The 27,822-nt window shown below is 37.6% G+C and overlaps 1 protein-coding gene across 6 annotated transcripts in view; it reads left to right on the top strand.

Moving 5' to 3' along the window:
• The window catches only part of ANKRD42 (ankyrin repeat domain 42), a 175,765-nt gene that overhangs the window by 22,545 nt on the left and 125,398 nt on the right, over window positions 1-27,822 (top strand). For 5 of the 6 annotated variants that reach the window (XR_001622318.2, XM_056794905.1, XM_016421954.2 and 2 more), the window contains exons 2-3: window positions 4,169-4,332; window positions 26,561-26,668. Coding sequence is in view for 5 of the 6 variants with exons in the window: in XM_056794905.1 (XP_056650883.1) it covers window positions 4,169-4,332; window positions 26,561-26,668 (272 nt within the window). In the remaining variant the exon portion in view is untranslated. The remainder of the gene's footprint in view (window positions 1-4,168; window positions 4,333-26,560; window positions 26,669-27,822) is intronic. The other variant, XM_016421956.2, reaches the window with a different exon arrangement.

The following is a 27,822-nucleotide window of genomic DNA, read 5'->3' as shown; positions in this document are numbered from 1 at the left end:
CTCATTATAAATATGAGTAATTAAACCTTTGTCAGAGGTTTCTATGAAGATTTTTTCCCAATTTGTTGTTTCCCTTCTGATTTTAGTTATATTGGTTTTGTTTGTACAAAAGCTTTTTAGTTTGATGTAGTCAAAATTATTTATTTTACATTTTGTGATTCTTTCTATATCTTGCTTGGTTTTAAAGCCTTTCCCCTCCCAAAGGTCTGACATGTATACTATTCTGTGTTTACCCAATTTACTTATGGTTTCCTTCTTTATGTTTAAGTCACTCACCCATTTTGAATTTATCTTGGTGTTTTTTATTTTTTTTTTTAACCTTTACCTTCCATCTTGGAGTCAATACTGTGTATTGGTTCCAAGGCAGAAGAGTGGTAAGAGCTAGGCAATGGGGGTTAAGTGACTTGCCCAGGGTCACACAGCTGGGAAGTGTCTGAGGCCAGATTTGAACCCAGGACCTCCCATCTCTAGGCCTGGATCTCAATACACTAAGCTACCCAGCTGCCCCTGATAGGGTATGTTTTTTTGCTAGATCTAATCAAGGGTTCAGGAGGAGGAACTGAAGGAGTTAAGTCAGAATGATCTGGTTCCAAAGAAAGGATTGTTTCCTCACTGGAGGAGATGGTTAATTTATCAACATGATAGACCCACAAGAGCCAGTATTTATAATCTTTGGAATCTTTGCTTTTAATGGCTTACTTAAAATCTTTCAAGACCTTGGAGTCAAAGGATCTGCATTTTGGCCATGTATAAGATATGTCCATCCAGGCTTTGCAAAGTTTTTTAGCTTCCTTTTTTTTGGTCATTCAATTCTCCTTAGGAAGATTAGGATCACCCTAAGAATTAAAAAGTTTATGCAGGGGTGAATCTGGAGGATTTTTTCCTGATTTCTCTTGTTGTGTTGCAATATTTCGCATAGTATCTATTCCTTCTGTCTTAATCTGCCTATTTAAGCTCGTCTGAGTATTGTTGAATGGTCAATTCATACAATGAAAGGTTCCTAAAACATGAAAAAAATGGAGACACTAATTTCTTCAAAGTTATTGTGGAAGGCAATGAGAATGGGGTTAAATAATAAGCTAATGTAAGGAACGAAGTAATTGTTGCATAACAATATTATGAATAATGAATATGTATTATAATGATTGTGATTAATAATTAATAATAACCAACAATCATAAACAAGTATCAATTATCTATAACAATTATCAATAATAATGATTGTTAGTGGCTAATAGTTATTGAAAATTAATAATTAGTGTTATTGATAATAATGCTATTGTGTTCTAAAATTATTTATTAATATTGCATTTAATTAATTTGATTTAATTTTGGCTTTGTTCAATTTTAGAAATTTGTTTTTAATTCAATTCAATATTATGAATATTTAACTATTAATAATGCTTTTATTTAAATGTAGTAGAAGTATTTTCTTTTTAAATTTACTGCAGTTTTACTTCTTGCTTGAGGGAGGCGCTAAAACTGTGTGTAGAGGGCAAGACACTACAGCGTAGGGGTTACCGAAAGTGAGGAGAGAGAGATGAAGAAGGGGGGAAAAACAGTGTGGCTTTTGATAAGTCATAGAGGAAGTGGTCAGCCTTCAAGGAATGTATGAGGAAGGGAAGGGAGAAGAGAAAAACTAAGATAAAAAAGCACTTCCTTGTAGGTTCTGTCCTTTCCCCTCCCCAAGAAGTAAAGCCAGTGGGTGTTTCCAAAGTTGCAGGCTCTGGGGAGGGTTTAACCCTAATTATCAGTGTCTCTCAACCAGTGCCAGATTTCAACACAGAATCTCCCATTTCCAGGTCTAGCTTTCAAACTACAGAGCTATCCTGCTACCCCTAGGTGGAATCAGGATTTAAAGTGCAGCACAGGTGTTCCAAACACTTCAGTCTCCCACTCCAACCCCTCACAGTCAGGTTCCAAAGTTGTGGGGACTGGGTTCTCCTCACTCCAATCCCCTACAGCCTGGAAGTACCCCCAGTATTATTTTACTGTCTGATTTATGGGGCTACCACTGCACTGCACTCAGTCCCTGTGCTGCACAGTACTGAGCGCAGCAACAGCTAGGAGCCTGCATCCGCATCTTGTGGGTTTTGGCTTGCTGGGGAAAGTGCAGACGATGTAAGGGGCTGGGTTGGGTCCCAGAGATGCAAAAGGCTTGGGCTCCTTTCTCTACTATCCCACCCTCATCTAAGCTAAAGTAATGGGGCTGGGGTGCCACATGAGAGGAAGGTCCTTGCCAATCCTGGAAGGCTGGAAAGGGAAAACTGCCACTGCCTAGGCCAAGGTGTGTCCCGCATATGAAAGCAGACAACTGCTAAAAATCCCCCTATTCTAAGAACCTCTCAGAAGAAAACTATTAATTACCTCACGACAGTGGTTGCCATCTGTTAGATTTAAAATGAATAAATCTACCTGTTATTATTTTTCATAAGGTTTATTAATAATCATTTGAGATAGAAAGGTAGATAAGCATAGATTTAACATCTCTTCCTTACTCTAAGTTCTGACCACATATAACACATCCTCCAAGCATTCCTCTCTCCCTCACTAAAGCTTCCTCAGAGGGGAGAGAAGCTTTAAGGTAGGAAGATAGAGACAGGATAGAAGTTTTAGATACCACGAGGGGGATGACGGAGTCAAATTAGAAATATGAGGTGGCCAGAATGAATCTTTATTAATTTTCCATGAGCCACAGCTAAGCTCTGATCAAAGGACCCTTCCGAAGGCTTTTACCAGTCCAGAGATCCACATTTAATACCACACAGGTCAGAGAGGTGAATAGAGAAAGATTAAAGATGGCCAAGCTCCTGCCAGGACAGCCATCAGCTAGCCTGAAAGAGAGAGAGAGAGAGAGAGAGAGAGAGAGAGAGAGAGAGAGAGAGAGAGAGAGAGAGAGAGAGAGAGAGGCGGAGCTTGCTGGGCTACATATACCCTTTGATACACAGTACATAGGGATGATCCTCATTGGTTAATGACAAGGCGTAGGTGTGGTTTCTCTTAACCAGGCGAGAACAAAGAAACCTGTTTTCCCGCCTAACCTGGGGGAAGCTGGGGTCAAGGGTCAGAGGCCTTCCCAGCCATGAGCAATACTGAGCATGCTCAAGACTGAGCATGCTCTCTTTTAAGGCAATCTGCACATACCAACTGTTCCCCTTGCCCATAGCTAGGGGTGGACTGCTACACTCACCTGTCTGTTCCAGCCAAGAGTTCCGTGCCAAAAGCCCTACGTGGGCTCTGCCCAGTCTTTTATTGACATTCACAGACATTTATGGATGCAACTCTGGTATGTGAATGTTGACGAACTCCAAGTGGCACCTTTCCAGATTCTTGAGCTTTGACAAACACCCGAACCCAGATGCTTTCTTGAAATTCTGAAAGTTGCATCTCCAAATCATCAACTTGCATCCATTGGAAACCATTTAATTCCAAACTACTGTAGACTTCTACATCAGGATACTTAATTATTTTCAAGATCTGTTCTAGGCTTCTAAATTGATTAAATCTATCACTGAATTGATTATGTAAGGAGTCTAACATGCTTTTTATATGCAATGGTTCCATTTCATTTTGTACAGCTGCATTGGTCTTCTCAAAATACTTTGTTACTTGAGTAAAACACTTATAAGTTTTAGTTTCTACATCTTGCTTGAAAATTTTAAGTTTATTTTTAAAAGTTTTTATGTATCCAAACATAACATTAATACTTTTGCCAAAACCTTGTAACTTTAAGTTCAGATCATTAATAAGAACAAAGAGATCTGTAAAAAGCATCAGGAGATAGCATAGCATGGTGAATACAAAGACTTCCTTGGAGTTAGGAAAACTAGCATGGTGCCAGCTCTGGGACATCTAGCCCCTTTCTGTGCCCTGAGCAATTCTCTTAAAACAGATTAATTGCCTATTTGCATTAATGGAGGGAATTTCACAACATGGGTTCCCTATGCTGGTGAAATCTCACTCACATCCAAACCAAAACAAATGAAACATGTTTCAGTAACTTTCGTTGTATAATACATCAATTTTTTCTAGACAGTGATTTAGAAAACAAATAATTTTGTACAATTTTCATTGATGCATTCTTCAATATTAATTGATATAATATAGGTAAAAGGATTTTCTGAAAACTACAATAGTCTATAATCTTTCAAATTTCATGATATTTCAGATCTCAGGAAGAAAGTGCACTTTGCTAGTATACATGATGCAGTGAAAGCTGGTGATGTAAAACAGCTCGCAGAAATTGTAGAGAGTGGAATCAGCATTAATGAAGTTGATGTCCTCCATAAATTTACCCCTTTACATTGGGCAGCACATTCTGGAAGTCTGGAGGTAAGAAGCTTTAAAAAATCATAAATTTATTAAAAGTAAATGACTTAATTATGGAATTTTAGTAACATCATGTATGTAGTTGACATTTTTTCATTTGACTGGACCTAAGACATCACTGGAATAAGAAGCTTCTTTTACCTGTAGATCTGTATCCTAGTTGAGATTTTTAATTTGAGATAGTTGCCTGTAGCATGGAATTATTATTTTTTAAAATTAATTTAATTAGTCAATTTAGAACATTATTCCTTGGTTATAATAATCACATTATTTCCCTCCCTCCCCTTGTGACAGATAAAAGAGTGCTTGCCTTAAATTGTGACAGCGAAAATATGGTTTCAAGACAGTGTCTTGAGTTAAATCAAAAATAAGGTGGTCACCATGAGAAAAATTCCCAATTATGAAACACCCAAGTCAGCTGGGTTTTATGGAGATTTTAATTAATACAAATTAAGGAATTAATGAAAGGGAGAGAGAGAGTAAGAGGAAATAATGAGAAAAGGGCTAGGCCAGCCTAGGCCAGCTTAGGCTTAAGCCTTAAGAAAGAGATCAGTCAGTCTTTTATCAACTCACCACAAGATCTTTCCAAGCAAAACTCTAGTGTTCAGAGAGACCCTCCAGTATAGCTCAGGAAGCTTCACTTCAGCTTCCAAGGCTGAATTTCCTTTCAGCCACCGAGACAGAGACCAGCCTCCAATTCAGGCTCCATAGCTGAATTTTTCTCAGAGGCCTTTCTGACCTCCTTTTAAAGAGAATTTTCTCCTATGTCACCTCCCCTAAGTTTTCACATCTGCCAATCACACTAGACATTTTCCAAAGGACTGACCATTCTTAATTCACACCTGAGTAGACTAAAACTTTTGAGTAATTCACACCTGAGTAGACTAATCTTGTCCTTTGCAAGTTGCCTGATTAATTTGATCTTCATAGGTACTTAGCCCCCCCCTTTGTATTAGATATAAAAATAGACCTAGCTTAAGGGTTTTTGCTTCACTTTAAGTATGGGTTGGGGACTTTTCATTGTCCAATCAGGAGTTTACAACTTTATCTTCCCCTAAAGTATGGTTGGAGTAATGTTAGAGTTCCCACTTACATTCCTGACTAAAGTCCCTTCATTAAAAAGTAAGGGGATAGCAGCTTTAACCAAAAATGTTCTAAGGTAGAGTCTGAGAATTTTTAACATTCACAAGTCTGAGAAATTTTAAGATTCACACCCTCCACCCACCCTTCCTGCAGCCGATGCGCAATTTCATTGGGTATTACTTGTGTCCTTGATCAGAACCTATTTCCATGTTGTTGGTATTTGCATTAGGATGTTCATTTAGAGTACATCCCCAACCATATCCCCTTGACCCATGTATTCATGCAGTAGTTTTTCTTCTGTGTTTCTACTTCCACAGTTTTTCCTCTGAATGTGGATAGTGGTTTTTCTTGTAGATTCCTTCCAGTTGTTCAGGATCACTGCATTGCCACTAATAGAGAAGTCCATTACATTTAATTGTACCACAGTGTATCAGTCTCTGTGTACAGTATTCTCCTGGTTCTGCTCCTCACTCTGCATCAATTCCTGGAGGTTGTTTCAGTTCCCATCAAATTCCTCCACTTTATTATTCCTTTGAGCACTATAGTATTCCATCACCATCAGATACCACAATTTGTTCAGCCATTCCCCAATTGAAGGGGATCCCTTCATTTTCCAATTTTTTGCCACCACAAAGAGCTCAGCTATGAATATTCTTGTACATGTCTTTTTCCTTATTATCTCTTTAGGGGTACTCTAGCACTGAATTATTACATAACTTATATACTCACCATTTATAAAGCAAGATAAGTATTTATGTCTGAATTGGGTAAAAAATGGTATAATTTGGCATTTTTTGAATTTGATTCCTTCATCTTTCTGTTTATTTTTTCCTTTGTTACTCCAAAATGAATCACCTAATTTTTAATATTTAATATTAATATTTCTTCTCTGACTCTTCTGCATTAGCATATGTTCTAAAAGAAAAGATAGTTAAAAGTATTTGAATTTTTAAAATATTGGGATCATTTCAATTTTTTCCATATTTTTCATTTTGTAAGTGAATAATCTTATAAAACCAAAACCCTTAAACATATACTCAAATAAATCAGTGAAAAATACTATGATTTCATCTGCATTCCTGCTTGAAATACTTAGAATGGGTGGTTGCCAAAAATTGTAAATAACCCTTGTAAAAATGGAGACTTGAATCCAGGACTCCAGTCCCCAGAAGTCTTTGCTCGCTTCCCAGAATGCTTTGTAATCGCACTGAATTCTCACCTGGGCGAGAACACGAATTATTATTTAAAGGAGTTCTTCACCTACTGAGGGTCTCTTTTCTACTTCCTCTTAGAAGCAGATGTGTCTCTTATGATGTGAGTGAAATTGAATTGGGCCTCTTGGCCTACCTAGCACGTGCCTTTCTTACTTGTGCTTTCTTAAATTCTCAACTTAATAAAACTCTAAAAAATATAATACTCAGAGAGAAACTAATTTCTACCTGCCTCATTTCCCCCTAATTTTTAATCTTTACAGTTTGGCTTACCATGTTGGGAAAACGAAATACTCTCAATCTTCTGATTCTTTTCTCTACTAAGTTCAGCTTTTAATAGCTAGTGCCTAGAAATTTTTTGATCCATGTTTCTCTGGCCGACGTTTTTTACCCTCGCAAAGCCTGCTACTAGTTCCAGTCATTAGATAGCTAGCTCACTGGCTCCCGGCCTGGCCCTTCCCTGCCTGCCTGCCTGCCTGCCGCCATCCGCTTTGGATGGCTGCTTCTCCCTGCCTGCCTGCAGCCATCTGCTCCAGACCAGTTAAATTGCAAAGTTTAAATTCCTTTTAAGAAGAAGAATCCAGAAACTGAACTGTTGGAGAAGACACCCATGAAGAAGACTCCAGACCACAAGCTGCACAAGAATGAACTTTGGGTGTAGTTGGTTGAACATTTATTTGTATGTATACTTTCATGCCAAAGGGGACTGTCCCCTAACTGGCTTTTTGTCAATGCGTCCAGCATTTATTGGTTTTATTCTTTTTTTTCTCTTATCCTCGAATTATTGTAATCTTTAAGTTGATTATGTTTTCATGATCCTTTTGGGGAAAATTTTTTTTTTCCCCAAAAATGATCACATGGCGAAATGTAAAAATGGAGACTTGGATCCAGGACTCCAGTCCCCAGAAGTCCTTGTTCACTTCCCAGGATGCTTTATAATCGCACTGAATTCTCACCTGGGCGAGAACATGAATTATTATTTAAAGGAGTTCTCCGCCTACTGAGGGTCTGTTTTCTACTTCCACTTCGTAGCAGATGCGTCTCTCATGATGTGAGTGAAATTGAATTGGGCCTCTTGGCCCACCTAGCACGTGCCTTTCTTACTTGTACTTTCTTAAATTCTCAACCTTTAATAAAACTCTAAAAAATATAATACTCAGAGAGAAACTAATTTCTACCTGCCTCAGTTTCCCCTAATTTTTAATCTTTATACCCTTAAGTCACAAGACTCTTAATAGCTAGATTTGTTAGTAAGAAAAAGAAAATAAGAGAGAAATATAGAAAGGAGGTAAAGAATTTCCTAGCCTAATAATCCAGAGCCCAACAACTCAGTGTCTGTCTCTGAATCTCAGCCTCAGAAAATAACACCCCCCAACCCCCAGCTTTCTGCTGGGTCTCATCTTATAAATCCTTACTACACCCACTAGCTCTCTTATATCACTTACCAGGAACCAATCACAATACCTCAATTAACCTGGCACCTCCTAGAGTGGTAGTGCCTGTGGGATCAATTCCCTGATTGCTGATTGAATGAAATTCAAAACAGATGGAAGGGAAGTCTAAATCCCTTTTTAATATATAATATTGATGATCAAATTACAGTACAAATTCCCTTCTCAGATACTCCAATAGTTCTTTCTCTGGAGATGGAGAGCATTCTTTGTCATAAGTTCCTCAGAATTGTCCTGGATCATTGTATTGCTGATAGTAGCTAAATCTATCACATTTGATCATTCCACAATATTGTTGTTACTGTGTACAATGTTTTCCTGGTTCTGCGTATTTCATTCTGCATCTCTTCATGTAGGTCTTTCCAGTGCTTTCTGAAATCATGCTGTTCATCATTCCTAATAGTACAACAGTATCCCATCACCACCATATACCACAATTTGTTCAGTCATTCCCCAATTGATGTACATCCCTTTAATTTCTGATTCTTTGCCACCACTGAAGGAGCAGCTATATATATTTTTATACAAGCAGGTCTTTCCCCATTTTTTTTTAGCTTTTTTGGATATAGCCCCAGTAGTGTTATTGCTGGAACTTTTTAAAAGCCCTTTGGGCATAATTCTACATTGCCCTCCAGATTGGTTGGATCAATACACAACTCCACCAGCAGTGTATTAGTGTCCCAATTTTTCCACATTTCCTCCAATATTTATCATTTTTCTTTTCTGACATATTGGCCAATCTCATAGGAGTGAGGTGATAACTCAGAATTGATTTAATTTGCATTTCTCTAATCAAGAGGAATAAGATTTTTTTAACCTGGTCATGTGATTTGACTGATTTAAAGGAATTCATGGAATGGGAACCCTTTTTTCCAGTTCAGGTCAGCAATTACCTAGAAACTTAAAATAAAAAAGAATGAGTTGAGGGCTCTGAAAGCTGGTAATTTACTCAGTCATAAAGCCTCTGGGTGTCAGAAATATGAAGATCTTGAACTTAGGTCCCTCTGACTCTAAGACTAGCTCTCTATCTGTTGTGTTATACTGTCTCTTGCTTAAGGTATATAAACTAACTCACATAGTTAAATTTTTTAATAAAATGTAAAAAAGTTGACTGACATTTTTTGATTTTGTGAATACATTTATAGTAATTATTTAAGTAATGATACCTTATATACCACCACTTACTCTTGGAACAGTGACACTGGCCTCCTCACTGTTCCTGGAACAAGATTCTTCTGGGCATTTTCACTGTCTGCCCTCATTCAAGGAATGCTCTCCCTCCTCATCTCCACCTCTTGGCTATTAGGACTAGCTTCTGTAAAGGCTAGTTCAATCCCGGATCAATCAAATCCCCAGTTCAGTTTTGTTGTCTTCTAGGAATAAATAAACCTAACCCATGTTGGTGGTGGGAGGAAGTGAGAATTCTAATACATATATAAGTAGCAATTACACACACACCCATAGCAAGGTCCCAAGTATCCTGCCATTTAAATCAAACTTTTACTGGCAATCCTGCCACAGGTAGTGTTATGAGAAAAGGAAAGAGGAAAAAAAAAATAGGCTTTTTCCTTGAAGGAGTCACTATAAAGAAAAAGAAGAAAGAAAAAACAGCAAAAAATGTAGTGGGAAACAAAAGCTAGAAATCCTCAGCTTTTCTTCCCCATTAAAATTTTTTTTAAATTTAAAAATATTTTTCCATGTTTCCATGTTTCATTTTCTTTCCTTCCTTTTCCCTTCCCCCTCCCAGAGTTGACAAGCAATTCCACTGGGTAGTACAAATGTTATAACTGTGTACTTGATTCTGTAATAGATAATATTGAGGTGGTATATTTGATGGGTAAATGATAACTAATGGATCAGGTACTTATCTTTCTTTTGCCTACCGTCCTCCCTCTATACCTCCCTTCCTCCCCTCTGCTTTCTTTCCCCACTTCTTCTTCGGCCTCCTTCTAAGTCACTCAGGGTGAGCTATGATGTTTCAGAGGAAATATTCTTTTCTCCTTTATCTCAAGTAGAGGTTTATTGGGGAAACATGAAAAGATGGAGAATGGAGGTAAGAGGGTTGGAGGTTTTCCTATTATCTACAGTGAGCCTTAGAGGTTGGAGGATATTGAGAGAAATGGCAATTCAGTCACTACCATGAAAAAGAGCAAATCAGAGAGAGATATATGGATTATTGTCCTTCTGCCTTCAAATCAGCCAGGCCACCTCCAACTTGATTATCCCAAGAACCAGAGATAAAACCAGCTTCTTCCTTCAAAGTCACCACCATCAGCCAAGAAACCCAGAAATCAATCAGCAATTGGCTCTTGCCTTCAACTGTTTCCTGGTAACATTTTAAATGGAATCTTCCTTTGATTGACAGCTGATCAACCTCCAGCCATTGCTTCTTGTATTGCTGCATGCTTTCCCTCTGGCTTTTGCATGCTTTCCCAATTCCTCTTTCACAATCCTCCCTTTTCATCTTGCAAAAATGCAACCAGCATTTTTTAATGACACTTACCTTTTAGATATATTTTGTTATATTTCTAACTAATTCTTAACCCTGTATTATATTAAATATTCCTTTACCCTCCCAAAATAACAAATCCTAATCTTATTTTAGCTATTCTGTCTATCTAGTTCTATGTTAAGTTTGGGTATAGGAAAAAATGGTTTAGGTAATAGGGATTTACATGAAATACGGTTTTGACATAATAACTCATGTAACAACTTTAAACAATTCCAACAATTTCAACAGCATTTTGAATATGTAAATGTCTTATCTCCTAATGTCTATAAATTCAACTAAGTAAACTTTTCTATTACTAACAATTGCTAATGTAAAATTATAATGTAATCTAACTTCTATACTTAAATAGTTTTATGTCTATCTCTACTTCCCTAAGACTTTGAACCAATTTTCTAAGCTGTACCTATAGTTAGTCATTAGAACATTAATAAATTATTCTAATATAGTTAGTTTATTACTACATTAGTATTTACATGTGTACATAGGTTGTATTTATACAAATTTACATATGTACATCCATAATACATTGTTCTAGATTTCTGTGCAAATTCATGCAGATAAGAAATTTCTTTGTCTGTTTGAATTTTCCACAGAAATTTATAGATCAGTGTGACTTTTGTGTTTTTCAACTATGCATATGTTGTATACTTACCCATTCCATGAGATATCTTCCTACATTATATTTTAGTGTAGCATTTGTATGTATATATATATATGATGTTAACATGTATGTCGCATTCTTACATAACCTCATGAAAGTCCTTCCATTTCTTTCAATGTTGATTGTAGAAACTGTGTGTCCTGTTCTCTTTACATCTGGTCAGCATGCCACTCTTGTCTACTGTCACTCTGGATTGTAGTCCTGTATTCAATTCAGGAACATACTGGAACAATCAGGAACATACTGGAACAATCAGGAACATGCATGCGTGTAAGGTTTTTACATGTGAATGTATGTAAGGTTGAAATGTTCATTGTGCATGAAAGTAAGCTATGAGATCTTCATGAGTGCTTGTCATAATTCATCAGTTATTCTTCATGTGTAAACATTACATGTGTTTATCTTCATGAGTGGAAGCAAGCTTTGCATATGTTAATCTTCATGGGTGGGTGTAAGCATGATAGTATAAGTTCTTAGAATTTGTTAAGAATGGGAATTTGAAGTTTTATCTTTTTGTTGTTTGAATTTTTCACAAGGAGATTTATTGTATGTTTTCTTTAGCTATGGCTTGGAGATAGAATTTGGATTTAATGTAATTTGTTTGGTTTGGAGTTATGTATTCATTTGAAATAATTTTGTTACTTTCATTGCTGTTGCTATTGTAGGCAGAGACTTTGTATAAAAGATTTTCTTTGGAGTTAAAATTTTAAATGCACATTTCTTTTACTCTTTTATTGGCTTTCCTTTCATAGTTTCCATTCATAGGCTATCATTTTAACATGTGCAATGCTCTCTTGTCTGTACTGTCTGTTGATATGTACTCTCATGTATGCTTTCCTTTGTTTTCCATAGAGACTATTATTGATTGTTGATTATTTTCCTAGGTCTATTCAACATTATGGGTGTGATGTAATTTTACATGTGAAGCATGGAACCATGGATCTCTTTGATCAACCTTTATAGATGTTGGAGTTGTCATTATGACCAATGTTGGTCTGATCCATTTTGGATCCATCTTGGTTCTGTAGGAGATTCTCTATTAAAGTTCTTGACATATACCTTATCTCCTGGTTTTATCTTATGCAATGAAAAATCTAGTGGTATTCTTTGCACAAGCAAGTCCACTTTCCTTAGTTCGTCTAGTCTACTTTGTATCTGTTTTAAATATTCATGAAGTACACATTCCCTTTTAACATGGACAAGTATGGTGACTTTAGTGTCCTACCATGCCAAAGTGGCTGACCATATAGCATTTCAAATGGTGATATATGCAAGTCAGTCCTAGGTCTAGTTCTTATATTGAACAAAGCAAGAGGCATAACATCTGTTCATTTTAAGTGTGTTTCTGAACAGAGTTTACCTATCTGTGTCTTCAATTCTTTGTTCATATGCTCGACCTGACCAGAACTTTGGGGCAATAAACTGAATGATAGTTGCATTTAATCCCCAAGTTCTTGTAGATTTCTTGCAGACCTTGGTAAGTGAAATGGGACCCCTTGTTCAAATCTATGGTATTGGGAATGCCATGTCTAGGTATTATCTCTTTTAATAGAAATCTCACTGCGGTTGTTGTGTCATTTTTCTTGGATGGACATGCTTAAACCCATCTATATGCTTTCCCTCTGGCTTTTGCATGCTTTCCAAATTCCTCTTTCATAATACCCATTTCCATATTATTCATTTTTGATATAGGGCAATTTTTTAGAGCTTAAACCCCAAATCACATACCCATATATACATGTGATAAGTGATGTCATATGTTTTGCATTTGCATTTCGACTCCCATAGTTCTTTACCTCAATGTGGATAACATTCTTTTACAGAAGTCCTTCAGGAATGTCCTGGCTTGTTGCATTGATACTAGTAGCAAAGACCATTACATTGGATTGTTCCACAATGTTTTACTTTCTGTGTACAATGTTCTTCTGGTTCTGCTCATTTCACTCTGCATCAGTTCATTAAGGTTCTCCCAGTTCATATGAAAAGCCTCAAGATCATAATTCCTTTTAACACAATAGTATTCCATCACCATCATATATCACAATTTGTTCAGCCATTCCCCAATTGAGGGACACCCCCCCATTTTCCATTTTTTTGCCACCACAAGGGGTGCAGCTATTTTTTTGTATATTTTTGTACAAGTATTTTCCCTTATTATCTCTTTGGGGTACAAATCTAGTAGTGGTATTGCTGGATCAAAGGGTATGCTTTCTTTTAAAGCCCTTTGGGCATAGTTCCAGATTACCTTCCAGAATGACTGGATTAATTCACAACTTCACCAGCAATGCATCAATGTCCCAATTTTGCCTTGTCCCCTGCAACATTTATTATTTTCCTTTACTGTTATATTGGCCAATATGCTGGGTGTGAGGTGGTACCTCAGCATTGTTTTGATTTTTGTTTCTTTAAATATGAGAGATTTAGAACACTTCTTCATGTGCTTATTGATAGTTTTGATTTCCTGATCTGAAAACTTCCTATTCATGTCCCTTGACTGTTTGTCAGTTGGGGAATGGCTTGATTTCTTGTACATTTGACTTAGCTCCTTATAAATTTGAGAAAAAAGAAATAAAACCTTTGTCAGAGGTTTTAGTTATAAAATTTTCCCTTCAATTTGTTGCTTCCCTTCTAATTTTGGTTGCATTGGTTTTGTTTGTACACTTTTCCATTTAATATATCAAAATTATTCATTTTGAATTTTGTAGTGTAAGAATTTAAATTTAGGTTTTTATGCTAAATATAAGAATTCTAAAATAATATTGTGGTTGCCAATTTAAAAATATTATAGCTTAAGTTAAAATGACTCTAGCAGCTTTATTTTACAATGAGGTAGGAAAGAGTGAAAGTGGGAAATGTAAAAAGAGACAGAAAATACTGCCTAGCTATAAATACCCTAAGTTTAATCCTAATGACTCCAGACAGCAAATGTGAATCTGAAAGTGAATCTCACCAGAATCTAAAGTCCTAATTAGGAAGCTGAAATCTAAAGACCCAGGAGATGCTGAAGAATCCACCAAGAAAGAACCTTCAGTGCACTCTAGGTTAAGACTGCCAAGAATCTCACCAGAACTCATACTGAAGGGACTGTCCCCCCAAAGCACTAACAAGCAGAGAGGGTCTCCTACCAAAGAACAAAGAAATCACTCCACTCACCACCACAGGATCCAAGGAAAGAGTCTCCTCCAGTCCAGCTCACCAATGCAGAGAGAATGATTGAATCCTTGAGCTGGCCTCAAAGCAGTTTTCTTGACATCACTTCATGTTGCTCCCCTACTTCATAGGAACCAATCACAGTCTTTCAATTTGCCTAGCACTGCCCAAGGGTGGGGGGCAATGATCTTTGGAGGTATGAGCTTACTCTAGTGATTTGCAACTCTCTTACTTAAAGTAGGGGGTACTTTAAATTGTTGATTTGTTTAGCTAAAAATAGACAAGCGGAGAGTTAATCCTATCTTCACAGTAGTGTTCTCTATTTCCTGCTTGGTTTTAAATTTGTTCCTTTCCCATAGATCTGACAGGTATACTGTTCTTTGTTTACCTAATTTATTTATGATTTCCCTCTTTATATTTAAGTAATTTACCCATTCTGTTAATCTTGGTATAGGGTGTAAGATGATGGTGTAAACCTAATTTTTTCCAATACTGTTTTCCAATTTTCCCAGCAGTTGGGATCTTTAGGTTTATCAAACACTAGCTTGCTGAGGCAATTTACTCCAAATCTATTCTACTGATCCACCCTTCTCTCTCTAAGCCAGTACCATATAGTTTTGATGATCACTGATTTATAATGTAGTTTGAGATATGGTAATGCTAGGCCTTCATCCTTCACATTTTTTCATTAGTTCCCTTGATATTCTTTATCTTTTGTTCTTTCAGATGAACTTTGTAATAATTTTTTCTAATTCTATAAAAAAGTATTTTGGTAGTTTGATAGGTATAGCACTGCATAAGTAAATTAATTTAGGTAGGATTGTCATTTTTATTATATTAGCTTGTCATACCCATGAGCAATTGATTTCCAATTGTTTAGATCTAGTTTTATTTATGTGAAATGTTTTGTAGTTATGTTCATATAATTTCTGAATTTGCCCTGGCAAGTAGGTTCTCAGGTATTTTATATTGTCTAGAGTGATTTTTAAATGGAGTCGCTCTTTCTAACTCTTGCTGCTGAGTTTTGTTGGAAATATATAGGAATGCTGATGATTTATGTGGGTTTATTTTGTCCCCTGCAACTTTGCTAAAGTTATTGATTATTTCTACTAGCTTTTTAGTTGATATTTTGGATTCTCTAGGTATACCATCATGTTATTTGCAAAGAGTGATTAGTTTAGTTTCCTTGTTGCCTACTTTTGATCCCTTCAATTTCTTTACCTTCTCTAATTGCTACTGCTTGCATTTCTATTAAAATATTAAATAGTAGTGGTGATAATGGGCATCCCTGCTTCATTCCTGATCTTATTGGAAAGGCATCTAACTTATCCCCATTGCAGATGATACTTGCTGGTGTTGTTTTTTTTTTTAAACTCTTACCTTCCATCTTGGAATAAATACCATGTATTGATTTCAAGGCAGAAGAGTGGTAAGGGCTAGTGTAAACCTTAAAATTTCCCAGACCCTACTTTATAAGATTGGATTAAGACCATTCTCCATTTGGGCAGTGAACTCTACTTAAAGCAGGAATGTGAGAATTCTACTTTACCTACTTGGGTCTGCCCTAGGGGAAGATAAAGTTGTAAACTCTTTTCTGAACAATGAAAAGTACTTAAACCCATACTTTTCTTAAGCTAAGTACCTATAAAGGTCAAGCAACTTGTGAATTTACAAGGAACAAAGAACTGGAAAACTTACTCAGAGCTTTCCTGGTGTGAATTACTCAAAAATCCACACCTTCTTAGGTGTGGACTAAGAATAGGCGGTCCTTTAGAAACATCTACAGTGATTGGTAGATGTAAGGACTTAGGGGAGGTGACAGAGGAGATTTTGCCCTTAAAAATAAGAGCTCAGAGAAGAGCAAGAGGAGATCTCGATTTCTGACTCTCATTCTGAAGGAGAGCTCCTTGAGGAGCTCCTCTGAGGGGCTCTGTCCCTCTGAAGTAGGAGCTCTGGAGGCTCTTGAGAGAGAGGCCCTTTGAAACAATCTCTGCCTGGAAGACTCTTTGAGAAAGGACGCTGGCCTGGTCTCATTAGAAATCCTTACTTAGACAGATCTTATGGTGAGTTATAAAAAACTGACTGATTTCTCTTTTAAGACTTAGGTCTAGGCCATATTGGCTTGAGGCCCTTCATACTTATTCCTTTCTTACTCTCTCTCTCTTTCTTTGATTACTCATTGTATTGTTAATTAATATCTCTATAAAACCCAATTGACTTGGGTAATTGAATAATTGGGAATATTTCCCTGGCGACCACCTTATATTTGATTTAAAAACCAAGACACTGTAGTGAAACATATTTCTGTGGTCAAATTTACTCACTCTCTCTTATATCTATCACAATTTATATCTTCCACCATTTTAACTCACTACAGTTTAAGACCTCAGCCATTTTAAATCTCACAGTTTATGGCTCCCACTCTTTTATCTACAACAATTTAAGCCCCACAACTAATTTAAATACTACACTAGGCAATGGGAGTTAAGTGACTTGCCCAGGGTCACACAACTGGGAAGTGTCTGAGGCCAGATTTGAACCTAGGACCTCCCATCTCTTGGCCTGGCTCTCAATCCACTGAGCCACCCAGCTTCCCCCACTTGCTGGTGGTTTTAAATAAATACTATTTATTATTTTGAGGAAAGGCTATTTTTAATAGTAATAGGTGCTATGTTTTGTCAAAGGCTTTTTCTCTATCTATTGAGATAATCATGTGATTACTATTAGTTTGGTTGTTGATATGGTCAATTATGTTTTCCTAATATTAAACCATACTTGCATTCCTGGTATAAATCCCACCTGGTTATAGTGAATAATCCTTGTGATAACTTGCTGTAGCCTAAAAGGCTACAGAATATTTTATTTAACATTTTTGCATCTATGTTCATTAAGGATATTGCTTTATAATTTTCCTTCTCTGTTTTTTGTCTTCCTGGCTTGAGAATCAGTACCATATTTGTATAATAAAAAGAATTTGGTAACGCTCCTTTGCCTATTTTGTCAAATAGTTTGTAGAGTATTAGGATTAATTGATCTTTAAATGTTTAATAGAATTCACATGTGAATTCATCTGACCCAGTGGATTTTTTTCTTAGGGAAGCCTTTGAAGGCTTGTTCAATTTCTTTTTCTCATATAGGATTGTTTATGTATTCTATTTCCTCTTCTGTTAATCTAGGCAATTTATATTTCTGTAAATAATCATCCATTTTACCTAGATTGCCATATTTATTGTCATATAATTGGGTGAAATAGCTCTTAATAATTGCCTTAATTTCCTCTTCATTAGAGGGGAGATCACCCTTTTCATTCATGATACTGTTAATTTGGTTCTCTTCTTTCTTTTTCTTTATTAGATCAACCAATACTTTATTTTATTTTGTTTTGTTTTTTTCAAAATATGAGTTCCTAGTCTTATTTATTAACTTAATAGTTCTCTTACTTTCAACTTTATTAATTTCTCCTTTGGTTTTTAGAATTTCCAATTTGGTCTTTATCTGAGGGTTTTTTAATTTGTTCTTTTTCTAGTTTTTTTAGTTGCATGCTTAATTCATTAATCTCCTTGTTCTCTTTTTTGTTAACATGGACTCTCAGGGATATAATATTTCCCCTGAGAACTGCTTTTGCGGTATCCCCAAAATTTTGATATATTATTTCCTCATTGTCATTCTCTTCAATGAAATTAATAATTGTTTCTATGATTTGTTCTTTAGGCTACCAGTTTTGGAGAATGAAATTATTTAATTTCAAATTAATTTTTAATTTACCTCTCCATGTGGCCTTAATAATTATAATTGTTATCACATTATGATCTGAAAAAGTTGCCCTTATTATTTTTTATTTTTTTATTTTTTATGCATTTTATGCAAATTTTATGATTTTATGCATTTATTTGCAATTTTTTATACCCTAGTATATGGTCAGTCTTTGTGAATGTACCATGTGCTACTGAAAAGAAGGTATATTCCTTTTTATCACTATTTACTTTTCTCCATATATCTATTAATTTTAATTTTTCTAAGATTTCATTCACATCTCTTCTTTCTTATTTATTTTTTGTTTTTTTTTTAATCTAGATCTAATAGAGGAAGGTTGAGGTCTCCCACTAGTATACTTTTACTATCTATTTCCTTCTTAAGCTCCATAGTTTCTCCTTTAAAAAATCTGGATGCTATACTATTTGGTGCATATATGTTGAGTACTGATATTTCTTAATTATCTATACTGTCTTTTATTAGGATGTAATTACGTTCCTTATCTCTTTTAATTAGATTTATTTTTTGGCTTTGTTGGATATCATGATTGTGACTCCTGCCTTCTTTTTCTCATTTGATACCCAATCAGTTTTGCTCTAGACTCTTACCTTTACCCTGAGTGTGTCTACCTGCCTCATGTGTGTTTCTTGTAGGCAACATATGGCAGGATTTTGGTTTTTTAATCCACGATGGAATCTGCTTCTGTTTTATGGGTGAGTTCATCCCATTCACATTCAGAGTTATGGTTACCACCTGTGTATTCCCCATCATTTTGATTTCCTCTTTTAGTCCCAAGCTTTCTTCTTTCACTTTTCCATCCACACCAGTGTTTTGTTTTAATAAGTCCCCCTTTTCCCCACCCTTATTTTCCTTTCCTTCCCATTCCCTTCCTTCTTATTCATCTCCTATTTCTCTTTAAGGTCTATTAATCACTCTCCCCCACAACCTTTCCCTCTCTTTTAATACTCCCCACCCCACCTCACCCCCTTCCTTATTCTCTTTCAAATTCTCTGTAGGTAAGATAGAATTCTGTACCTCAATAGATCTGACTGTTCTTCCCTCTCAGAACTGATTCCACTGAGAGTTAGGTTTAATTATTAGCTATTCCCACTCTTTTCCTCCCCTTTTTATAATAGTGTACTCCCCCCATGCACCTCTTTATGTAGTATAATTTATCCTATTTTACTTCTTCCTTTGAGTTTCTCTTAGTACCATCCTTTTTTTTTGTCCCCTTCATTTTTTTACATATCATCTGAAATAGCTTAATACCACAACCTCTGCTTATGAATATTTCTTCTATCTACTATGATAATAAAAACAATTTTAAGAGTTACAGATATCATTTTCCCATCTAGGAATATAATCAATTTGATCTTATTGAAGCCCTTAATTTTCCCCCCTCTTTCTTGTTTACCTTTTTATGGTTCTCTTGAATTTTGTATTTGGACATCAACTTTTCTGTTTATTTCTGGTCTTTTCTTTAGGAATGTTTGGAAATCTATTTTATTAAACGCCCATACTTTCCCTAGGAAGTATATAGTCAGTTTTGATGGGTAGATGATTCTTGATTGTAGACCCAATTCTCTTGCCTTCCTGAATATTATATTCCAAGCCTTGTGGTCCTTTAGTGTGGAAGCTGCCAGATCCTGTATAATCCTGACTGATGCTCCTTGATAACTGAATTTTCTCTTTTGGGGCATTTGCAGTATTTTCTCCTTGGCCTTGGAAGTTCTTGAATTTGCTTATAACATTCCAAGGGGTTGTCTTTTGGGGATTGAATGTAGGGAGTCATCTATGAATTCTTTCAATGTCTATTTTGCCCTCTTGTTCAAGAACATCAGGGCAGTTTTTTGGGATAATTTCTCTTTATTTTTACTCCAGGCTTTCAGGTAGATCAATAATTCTCAAATTGTCTCTCTTGGACCTGTTTTCCAGGTCTGTTGTCTTTTCAATGAGATATTTCATGTTTTCTTATATGTTTTCATTCTTTTGATTTTGCTTTATTAATTCTTGCTATCTTGTGAGATCATTAGCTTCTACTTTCCCAATTCTAGTCTTTAAAGACTGATTTTCAGCTATGATCTTGATTTTCCTTTTTGGTTTGGTCTAACCTGCTTTTCATGGCTTCCAGCAGGTCAATTCTGGTCTCCAATTTGCTTATTACTTCATTTGATTTCAGTGCTTTTTTTCATATGGGAAATTTTGTTTTTTAAAGTTATTATGTTTTTTGGATTACTTTCATTTCTTTTCCCCATTTTTCTTCAATTTTTCTTACTTGGTTCTTGAACTCCTTTTTGAGTTCTTCCAGAGCTTGTGATCAATTTCTTTTTTTTTTTTAAAGTTTGAATGTGTTTGCTTGTTTTTTCACTCTCTGTTGTTTCTGTATTTTGCTGTTTTTCTCCATAGAAATTATTCAGGCTCAGGAGCTATTTTTGCTGTTCCTTATTCCTTTTGTCACTAATGGATTGGGGTTCCTGCAGGTTGGTGGTCATTGTTTTCTTAGTTTTTGTCTTGTAGGGCTTTGCCTTGGTGTAGTATCTTCTCTTCCCTGTCAGAAGCTTGAGGAGGGTAGGTATATCTGTGATGTTCTTTGTGTAGCATGTTTTAAAGCAGGCTATCTTCCTCAGTGTTCACTACTTGGATTTACAGCTTCACAGTGTGTTTTGCCCTGATGCTATCTTCCCATTTCCTGCTGCCTTGGCTGTGGTTAGCTATGTTTCTGTCCAAGCTCCACACTCTACTGTCCCAAGTCTCTCTGCCAAGACCTTGCTCTGCCCTCTGGGTAAAGTATGTGGTACTTTCAGCCAGACCCTGAGAATTTAGAGATTTCCCCAGCCCTTGCTCTAACTCTGGCACAATAGGTGGTGTGGGGGAGGGGTGATCAGCTTGAGCTTTGATTAGTGCAGTTTTTCCCCCGTATAGTGTGGGAATCCCCACTCACTGCCTACCTTTAATGTTGTGTCCAGTGGGAGAGATCCTTTACTAGTCATGTTTTGATTTCTGTCCTTTTGAGATGCTTTGTAATGAGCAATTAGAAGGAGATTCAGAAGTCTCCTGCTACTATGCCGCCATCTTGGCCCTGCCCCTCTTCCCCCATTTTAAGAAGGACCAAATGTCAGATCTCAATAATCCAATTCATGTTGTGGGCGATGGCAAAACTTTTCAGTTCACAATTGGTCTCCTGATTCAGGATGGTAATGATAAGCCAGAGAAGCACCAAGGACATTAGGGCCATGCTCAAAATGATGATATCTTGGGCACAGTCATAGATTCTTCATTATGAATCAGGTTTATCTGTAGTAAAATAAATAAAGCATGATAAGTCTTCTGTAGGTAACCAATCCCAGGATCTAAGTTCATACTAAAGCTTTCCCTGTACAACTACCTACTTGGTATTCCTACCCTTTGAGCCCCATCAGGGAGATTATTCTGAATCTTTTCCTCTTTAAAGGCCTCTGCTTCAGTGTTTCCCCTTTCTTCTGCAGGGCTTAGATAAGGATTGTCTTTTTCCTTTTTACAGACTCAGGACTACTTTTAAGTAGTTTGAGGGATATCCTTTCTCTACATTTACAGTCATATGTAGGCGGAGACAGTTTTCCTTTCCTCATATTATTAGAAAGTAGGGCACTTTCTAAAAATTCCATCTCATCTTATCCCAGGTCTTCTTTGGGAAAAAGTTGTTCATACCATCTCTGGAAAAAGAGACATGCCAATTGGAGAGGAGCTGAGTTGTTTCCCCAGGGTGTATGAAAATCCCTGAAGGAGAAGGATCATTGAGGTCCAAGTAACTCCACGAAGGAAGTTTAACAAGGAAGGACTTGACAAGGTTAACTGGAACTGCATCCATATCACATAAGTCTTTCTGGGGGCTATAACCAAGGAGTCACTGAACCGGAGAACTCTTCTTCTTCTTGGGGTAGTGTTGATTTGTTGAGGACATGGCTTTTGGGAAGTAGGACAACTAGTTATGATAATCATTGGTTGAATGACAAAACTGTCCTATTCAAAAGCCCATTCCAACATTTAACAATGTCAGCCATCTGAGGAAAAAGAGGTGGAAAGCTCAATGGAATGGAGGTGACTTTTTCAGGTGTGAAGTGCATGAGGCCCAAAAGAAACAGAGTTTGTGCCTCAGGGGTAGATTTGACCAGTATTAAAGTGCTCTAATTTGAATTGGCACCATCTGCAGTAAGGGCAAACCTTATGCTTGAGATTGGGAAAAGGATGAATGTAATAAATTTATTAGCTGGAAGCAGGTCAGGGGTGCTTGTGATTAGTTCACACTGTTCTTTTAGAAGTGGGTACTCTAGCATGAGAATCAGAGGTGAGCCAAGTGGCTGCCACATCCTTTGATAGAAGGATCAGAAGGTTCTGCACCCACAATGACATGGCATTATGCTATCTGGGTCCAGCCTGGGAATGGGCCCACTCCCAACCTCTGCTGTTTTGGCAAGAGCATCAACAGGTTTCTGCAGTTTTGCCAAGGGTATATGATGTCTCTGATGCCCCAATAACAATTATGAGAGGCATCAGCAAAATTCTTCAGTTAGTCCTGACCTCAAAGGGAGAGAGCTTTTTTTTTTGGTTGTCCAGTCCTGTTCATTTCAACTATGTGGCCACACCCATAACTACTCCCCAGGAATTCTCATAGAGTAAGATCTGATCTGCCCCTCCCTCAAGGGAAGCCAGCTTTCCTGAAGCAGCAAGACACCCTGAGGGAGAAACAGGCAAGCCAAACCACCACCACCACATTCCCCCTCAGATCTGATGTCAGCCCAGACTCTGAGCCCAAGATCTTTGGGAAAGATAGTTCTTCCAACCCATTGTCTGCTGTCATTATCTTGTGGATATGTAGAGTGGCAATTGCTCCTGGAGGTGCTGCAGCCACAGCTACTCAAGACCCAGACAAGAATGTTCTTGTCAGTGAGACCTTGGTACTTTCAAATGGTTCAAAATCAGAAACTAATATAATTTTATATGTGTAAATGTTATTAAAGTAGAGGCATTGCCATCTGCCTTGCTGCTCTACCCTAAGGACCATGGAACTTCTTCATCTGACTTGCTTCTGAAATCTTCCATACATGTTGTCTCCTCCATTAGAATGTGATCTCTGTGAGGAAGGACCATATACCTTTTCTGTTTATATCCCCAGGTCAGGGCTTTGCACAGAGTAGTACTTAATAAACCATTAATTCAAGGCTCTCTCACATGCCAACTCTGCAGCCTGCAGCACAGTCTCCTTGGAAAAGCCCTTGTTACCAGATCACTGGGTACGAAAGGCCAGTTTTATGTAGCTCTCAGAATGGGTAGAGCTGAGAGCTCACCAGGTAGAATGGGGAAGAGAGGGGAGGGAAAGGGAGAGGAGAAGGGAATGAGCATTTATATAGCACCTACTGTGCACCAGAAACGATGTTAAGCAATTTATAAACTTATCTCTTTGAACAACCCAAAGAGGTAGGTGCTATTATCATTCTCGTTTTATAGTTGAGGAAACTGAGGCAAAAAGATACTAAGTGACTTGCCCAGGATCACACAGCCACTAAGTATCAGAGGCTGGATATGAACTCGTCTTGCTGACACCAGGCCTAGCACCCTGTCTGCTTTACCACCTAGCTGCATTGAAATGTCTTTCCTCGGGAGATACACCTTCATAGAGAAGCCAGAGTGCTTGGGGATTGAACTAGAGGTCTTAGTCTGGAAGAATTGTGACATATTTGGGGAGGGCATTAATATTCAAGGGGCTCAGACAGATTTGATCTTAAATGTACTATTTCTACTTGATGAGAGGGATCATTTTGCTCACCATACTCATGATGCACATGAGTGGATGTTACTGAGTGGATGAAGGTGATCATATAACTTGTGTCATCCACTCAGTAGCAGACCCCAGGATCAAGAGAGCAAGTGCATTTCAAAAATAATATCGTGACTGACTACTTTTGAAAGCTTGAGGTTTCTAGTGGTCATATGGAGTTGTTATAGGGGGAGTTGGTATGGCAAAGTACTCTGGCCTTTTTCTTCTCCATCACTAAGAGGAAATACCTTTTCTTCTCCTCTTCCCTTCAGGGATACATATTGTTTGAAACTGACTTTATGAGCTGGATCAGACAACTTCAATGGTTTACATTTGACCATATCCAGTGTAAAGTTTGCTGAAAGGGTTCATACTGGTATTCCTTTCCAAGAGCTAGCAGTATGCATTTCCACAGTACACTCTCTCTGATTAGCCACCACAGTTGTGACTACACCTGATGTCTTTCACTTTGCTTCCACCTGAATGATCCAGTAGTATTTTTTTCCTAAATCCTTTATTCTTAGAATTGATATTATTGGTTCCAAGACAGAAGAGTGGTAAAGGCTAGGCAATTGGGGTTAAATGACTTACCTAGGGTCACTATGATAGAGGCTGGCCAACTAGAGAAAAAGTGCCAGCCTGAAGAGTATATGAAATTGATCACCTCAATGGAGGAGGGGCCCCAGGAATGAATTTCCTGAGGAGAGAAGACTCTGGCTGGAGAGCAGTGAGAGTCTCTGCATCTTGAGACATTGAAAAGAGAAGGTCGATAAAGACTTTCTCCTGAGGGTTACCCATTTTTCCTGCTGGTGACTGGAAATCTTTCCTCCCCAACACTTCCCAATTGAAGGGACTTTCTGAAGAGAAACCTGAGCAGACTTTACCTTAGCTCCTGTTGCCCAGGGGTGAATCAATCTGACTTTCTCTAGGGGGGGGTCAGGCTGCCAAGGCCTGAGTTCCCCCCAGACTTGAGGAGGGAGGAAAAGGGTTTAGATAGAGACAGGGACCCCCTTTTCCCACTTTCCTTTTTCCATTCTTCCCTGCCTATTATTTCCTTTTGTATTACCTGATTGAGTTAACATTAAAGATATCTGTTCTCTGAGCCAACCCGTTATAGCTGCTGTCTCCCCCTGAACCCCACTTTTGAGGAAGGGGGGTTTCTCCTTTCCATACCTCGGGGTCCAAGCCTCCCCTTGGTGGAAATTCCCTTCCTTTTTTAAATTTTTTTCAAGACAGTTGGCACTCCAGATTTATAAGGACTCCATTTATTAAAAAATAATAATCTTTAGTTACTGTCACCAACTGCCATTAACTGTCAGTTGTCATTTACAACTCCTGAGGCAAGCAGCCTTTGTCACAGACTCTGGCTAGCAGTTTCCACAAAGGATCAAAAACATCTTGATTCAGCTAGGAAAGTTTGAGGCTAGATTTGAATCTAGGACCTCCCATCTCCAAGCCTTTCCAGCAGTACTTTTAAATGTATAAATTTCAAGATCAACCAATGAATCTAGAGATAGCAAGCATGGTGACTAGGAATGCATTTTATATCAGCATAAAAAAAGTGATAGTTATTTAGGCAACACAGCCTGAAGCCAAACCAGAATAGAATGTAATTGAGAAATATTAAAATAATAAAATGTAAGCAATGTTTATCTGTGGTCTTCTAAGTCGATATTCAGCCTGCAAGGAACTGTATACATAGTTTAATGGCCTTTTTCTATTTTGAGTTTGACACCATTGATTTGGAGCAGTGATGACAAACCTTTTAAAGAGAGAGAGTGCTGGGCCCCACCTCCACCTTGGCCCCAGACTGATTTCTGTGCCTCTCCCCCACCAAGTGCCCCAGCCAACCTCCTTACCCCCTGCCACTCCTTACTCCAGACAGGGGAGGGAGGAAGCACTCCCATTGGCTGCTGGGCAGAGGGGTGGGGGAAGTGAGGAATGTCCTCAGGCATATGGAGAGGGGGAGGGGAGCAGCTCTGCTGGAGTCCCTCAGACTTTCCAATAACAAATTCTGGTGGGCAGGTATGCCCACAGAGAGGGCTCTGTGTGCCTTTTTTGGCATGTGTGCCATAGGTTCCCCATCACAGATTTAGAGCAACCAATTAACATCTTATATGAAACTAAATAAAATCCATTAATGACACATTTGATGTGTTTAAGCTTATTGAGTTGAAGGGCAATCTCTCGTGGCATGGAAGGTATTCTGGGTTCTAGAAGGTTATATCAGTGGAATGCATACTCTTGTAGGTTCTATAAGCTGGAAAGCCTTAAAATACCAGCCTGGTGAGCTAATTGTATTTGTGACCTGTCAGGATAACTAAGCTCTGAGACAGTTGGCTACAAAGGTTTTGACCATGGTATCTCATGAAGATAATCGCAGTCTCTTTCATAGAGGAGTCCCACACAGATGACATCTCACATCTTTTAATGTTTTGAATTAACATAAAAATCAAGAATTTAATCACAGCATGAAAAATTTAGCGAATCAGTTAATGAGGATGGATATCCATGAAACTGTACCACGTGGTGAATCTTTGATAATTGTTACTAAGTTCTATTTGAATAATTTATGTGACATAATTACATTTTAACCTTTTCATTCTTCTAATTTAGTGTCTTCATTGGTTGCTATGGCATGGGGCTGATATAATGAGTGTAAGCCCAGGAGGTTGGACAGCAGCTCATATTGCTGCAATCAAGGGTCAAGATGCTTGTATGCAGGTAAAGAAAAATTCTTGTTAAATGGATTAAAATATTAATGAACCTATTGCTTGAGTGGAATCTAATTCTTATTTTATTCTAAAAGTAGTTTTTCTAGGGATTTCATTATTTAGGGATCTTGCTACCAACTCTCCATTCAATGAACTTGATATAAGACACAGGACCGAACCTTTGTGGAGCATATTGACAAGTGCCAAACCCTATGTCTGTTTACTGCAAAATATCTTTCTGGCTTGTCACAGAATCCTAAACAATTATCCTCATGGAGCAAGACTTTGGACATGCTCTCCCAGATAGAGCCCTCAGAGTTCATGGGAAACTGCTGAAAGGCCAGAGAAACCTTTCTTTAATGCTGTCCTCTGGAGGCCCTCATACCACGAAGTCCTCTCCACTGGTCATTGCAGAGGGGATGGTGAGCTTCTACATATTGGAGGGAAATATAGGTACTTCTGTTCTTGCTCTATATCTATATCAAGCATATCTGGCTATCCTTTTATAAAAGTTGGCTAAATGATAGCCAGATATGCTTGATATAGATATAGAGCAAGAACAGAAGTACCTATATTTCCTTCCAATATGTAGAAGCTCGAGCACCATTGTAACCATGAAAATGTGGGTTTCAAGACTGAATTGCCAAAACTGTAAAGATAATTTTAGTGTCTTGATTTTTATCAAAAATAAGTGGTTGCCATGGGAAAAATTCCTAAATATGAAATACCCAAGTCAGCTGCATTTTATGGAGATTTTAATTAATACGAATGAAGGAATTAAGGGAAGGGGGAGAGAGACAGAGTAAGAGGAAATAGTAGGAAAAGGCCTAGGCCAAATGACCTAGGCCTAAGCCTTAAGAGAGACTAGTTAGTCTTTTATCCACTCACCACAAGATTTTGACCCAAGCAAAACTCCAACTAAGTTCAGAGAGCCAGCTCCTCCACACTAACTCTAAAACTCCAACTACCCTGAACTCCTCCCAAGTTCAGAGAGCCAGCTCCTTTTAAAGAGAAATTTCTCTTATGTTACCTCCCCTAAATTTTCACATCTACCAATCACAGTAGACGTTCTCCCCAGGACTGACCATTCTTAGTTCACATCTTCTTTTGTTCTCACCTTCTCTGGGTAGACTAAAACTTCACACCTCTTTTGTTAAGCTTGCC

This window comes from Monodelphis domestica, chromosome 4 (assembly GCF_027887165.1).
Source record: "Monodelphis domestica isolate mMonDom1 chromosome 4, mMonDom1.pri, whole genome shotgun sequence".
In the NCBI taxonomy this organism is placed as follows: Eukaryota; Metazoa; Chordata; class Mammalia; order Didelphimorphia; family Didelphidae; genus Monodelphis; species Monodelphis domestica.
This window is presented reverse-complemented; position numbering and strand designations above follow the sequence as displayed.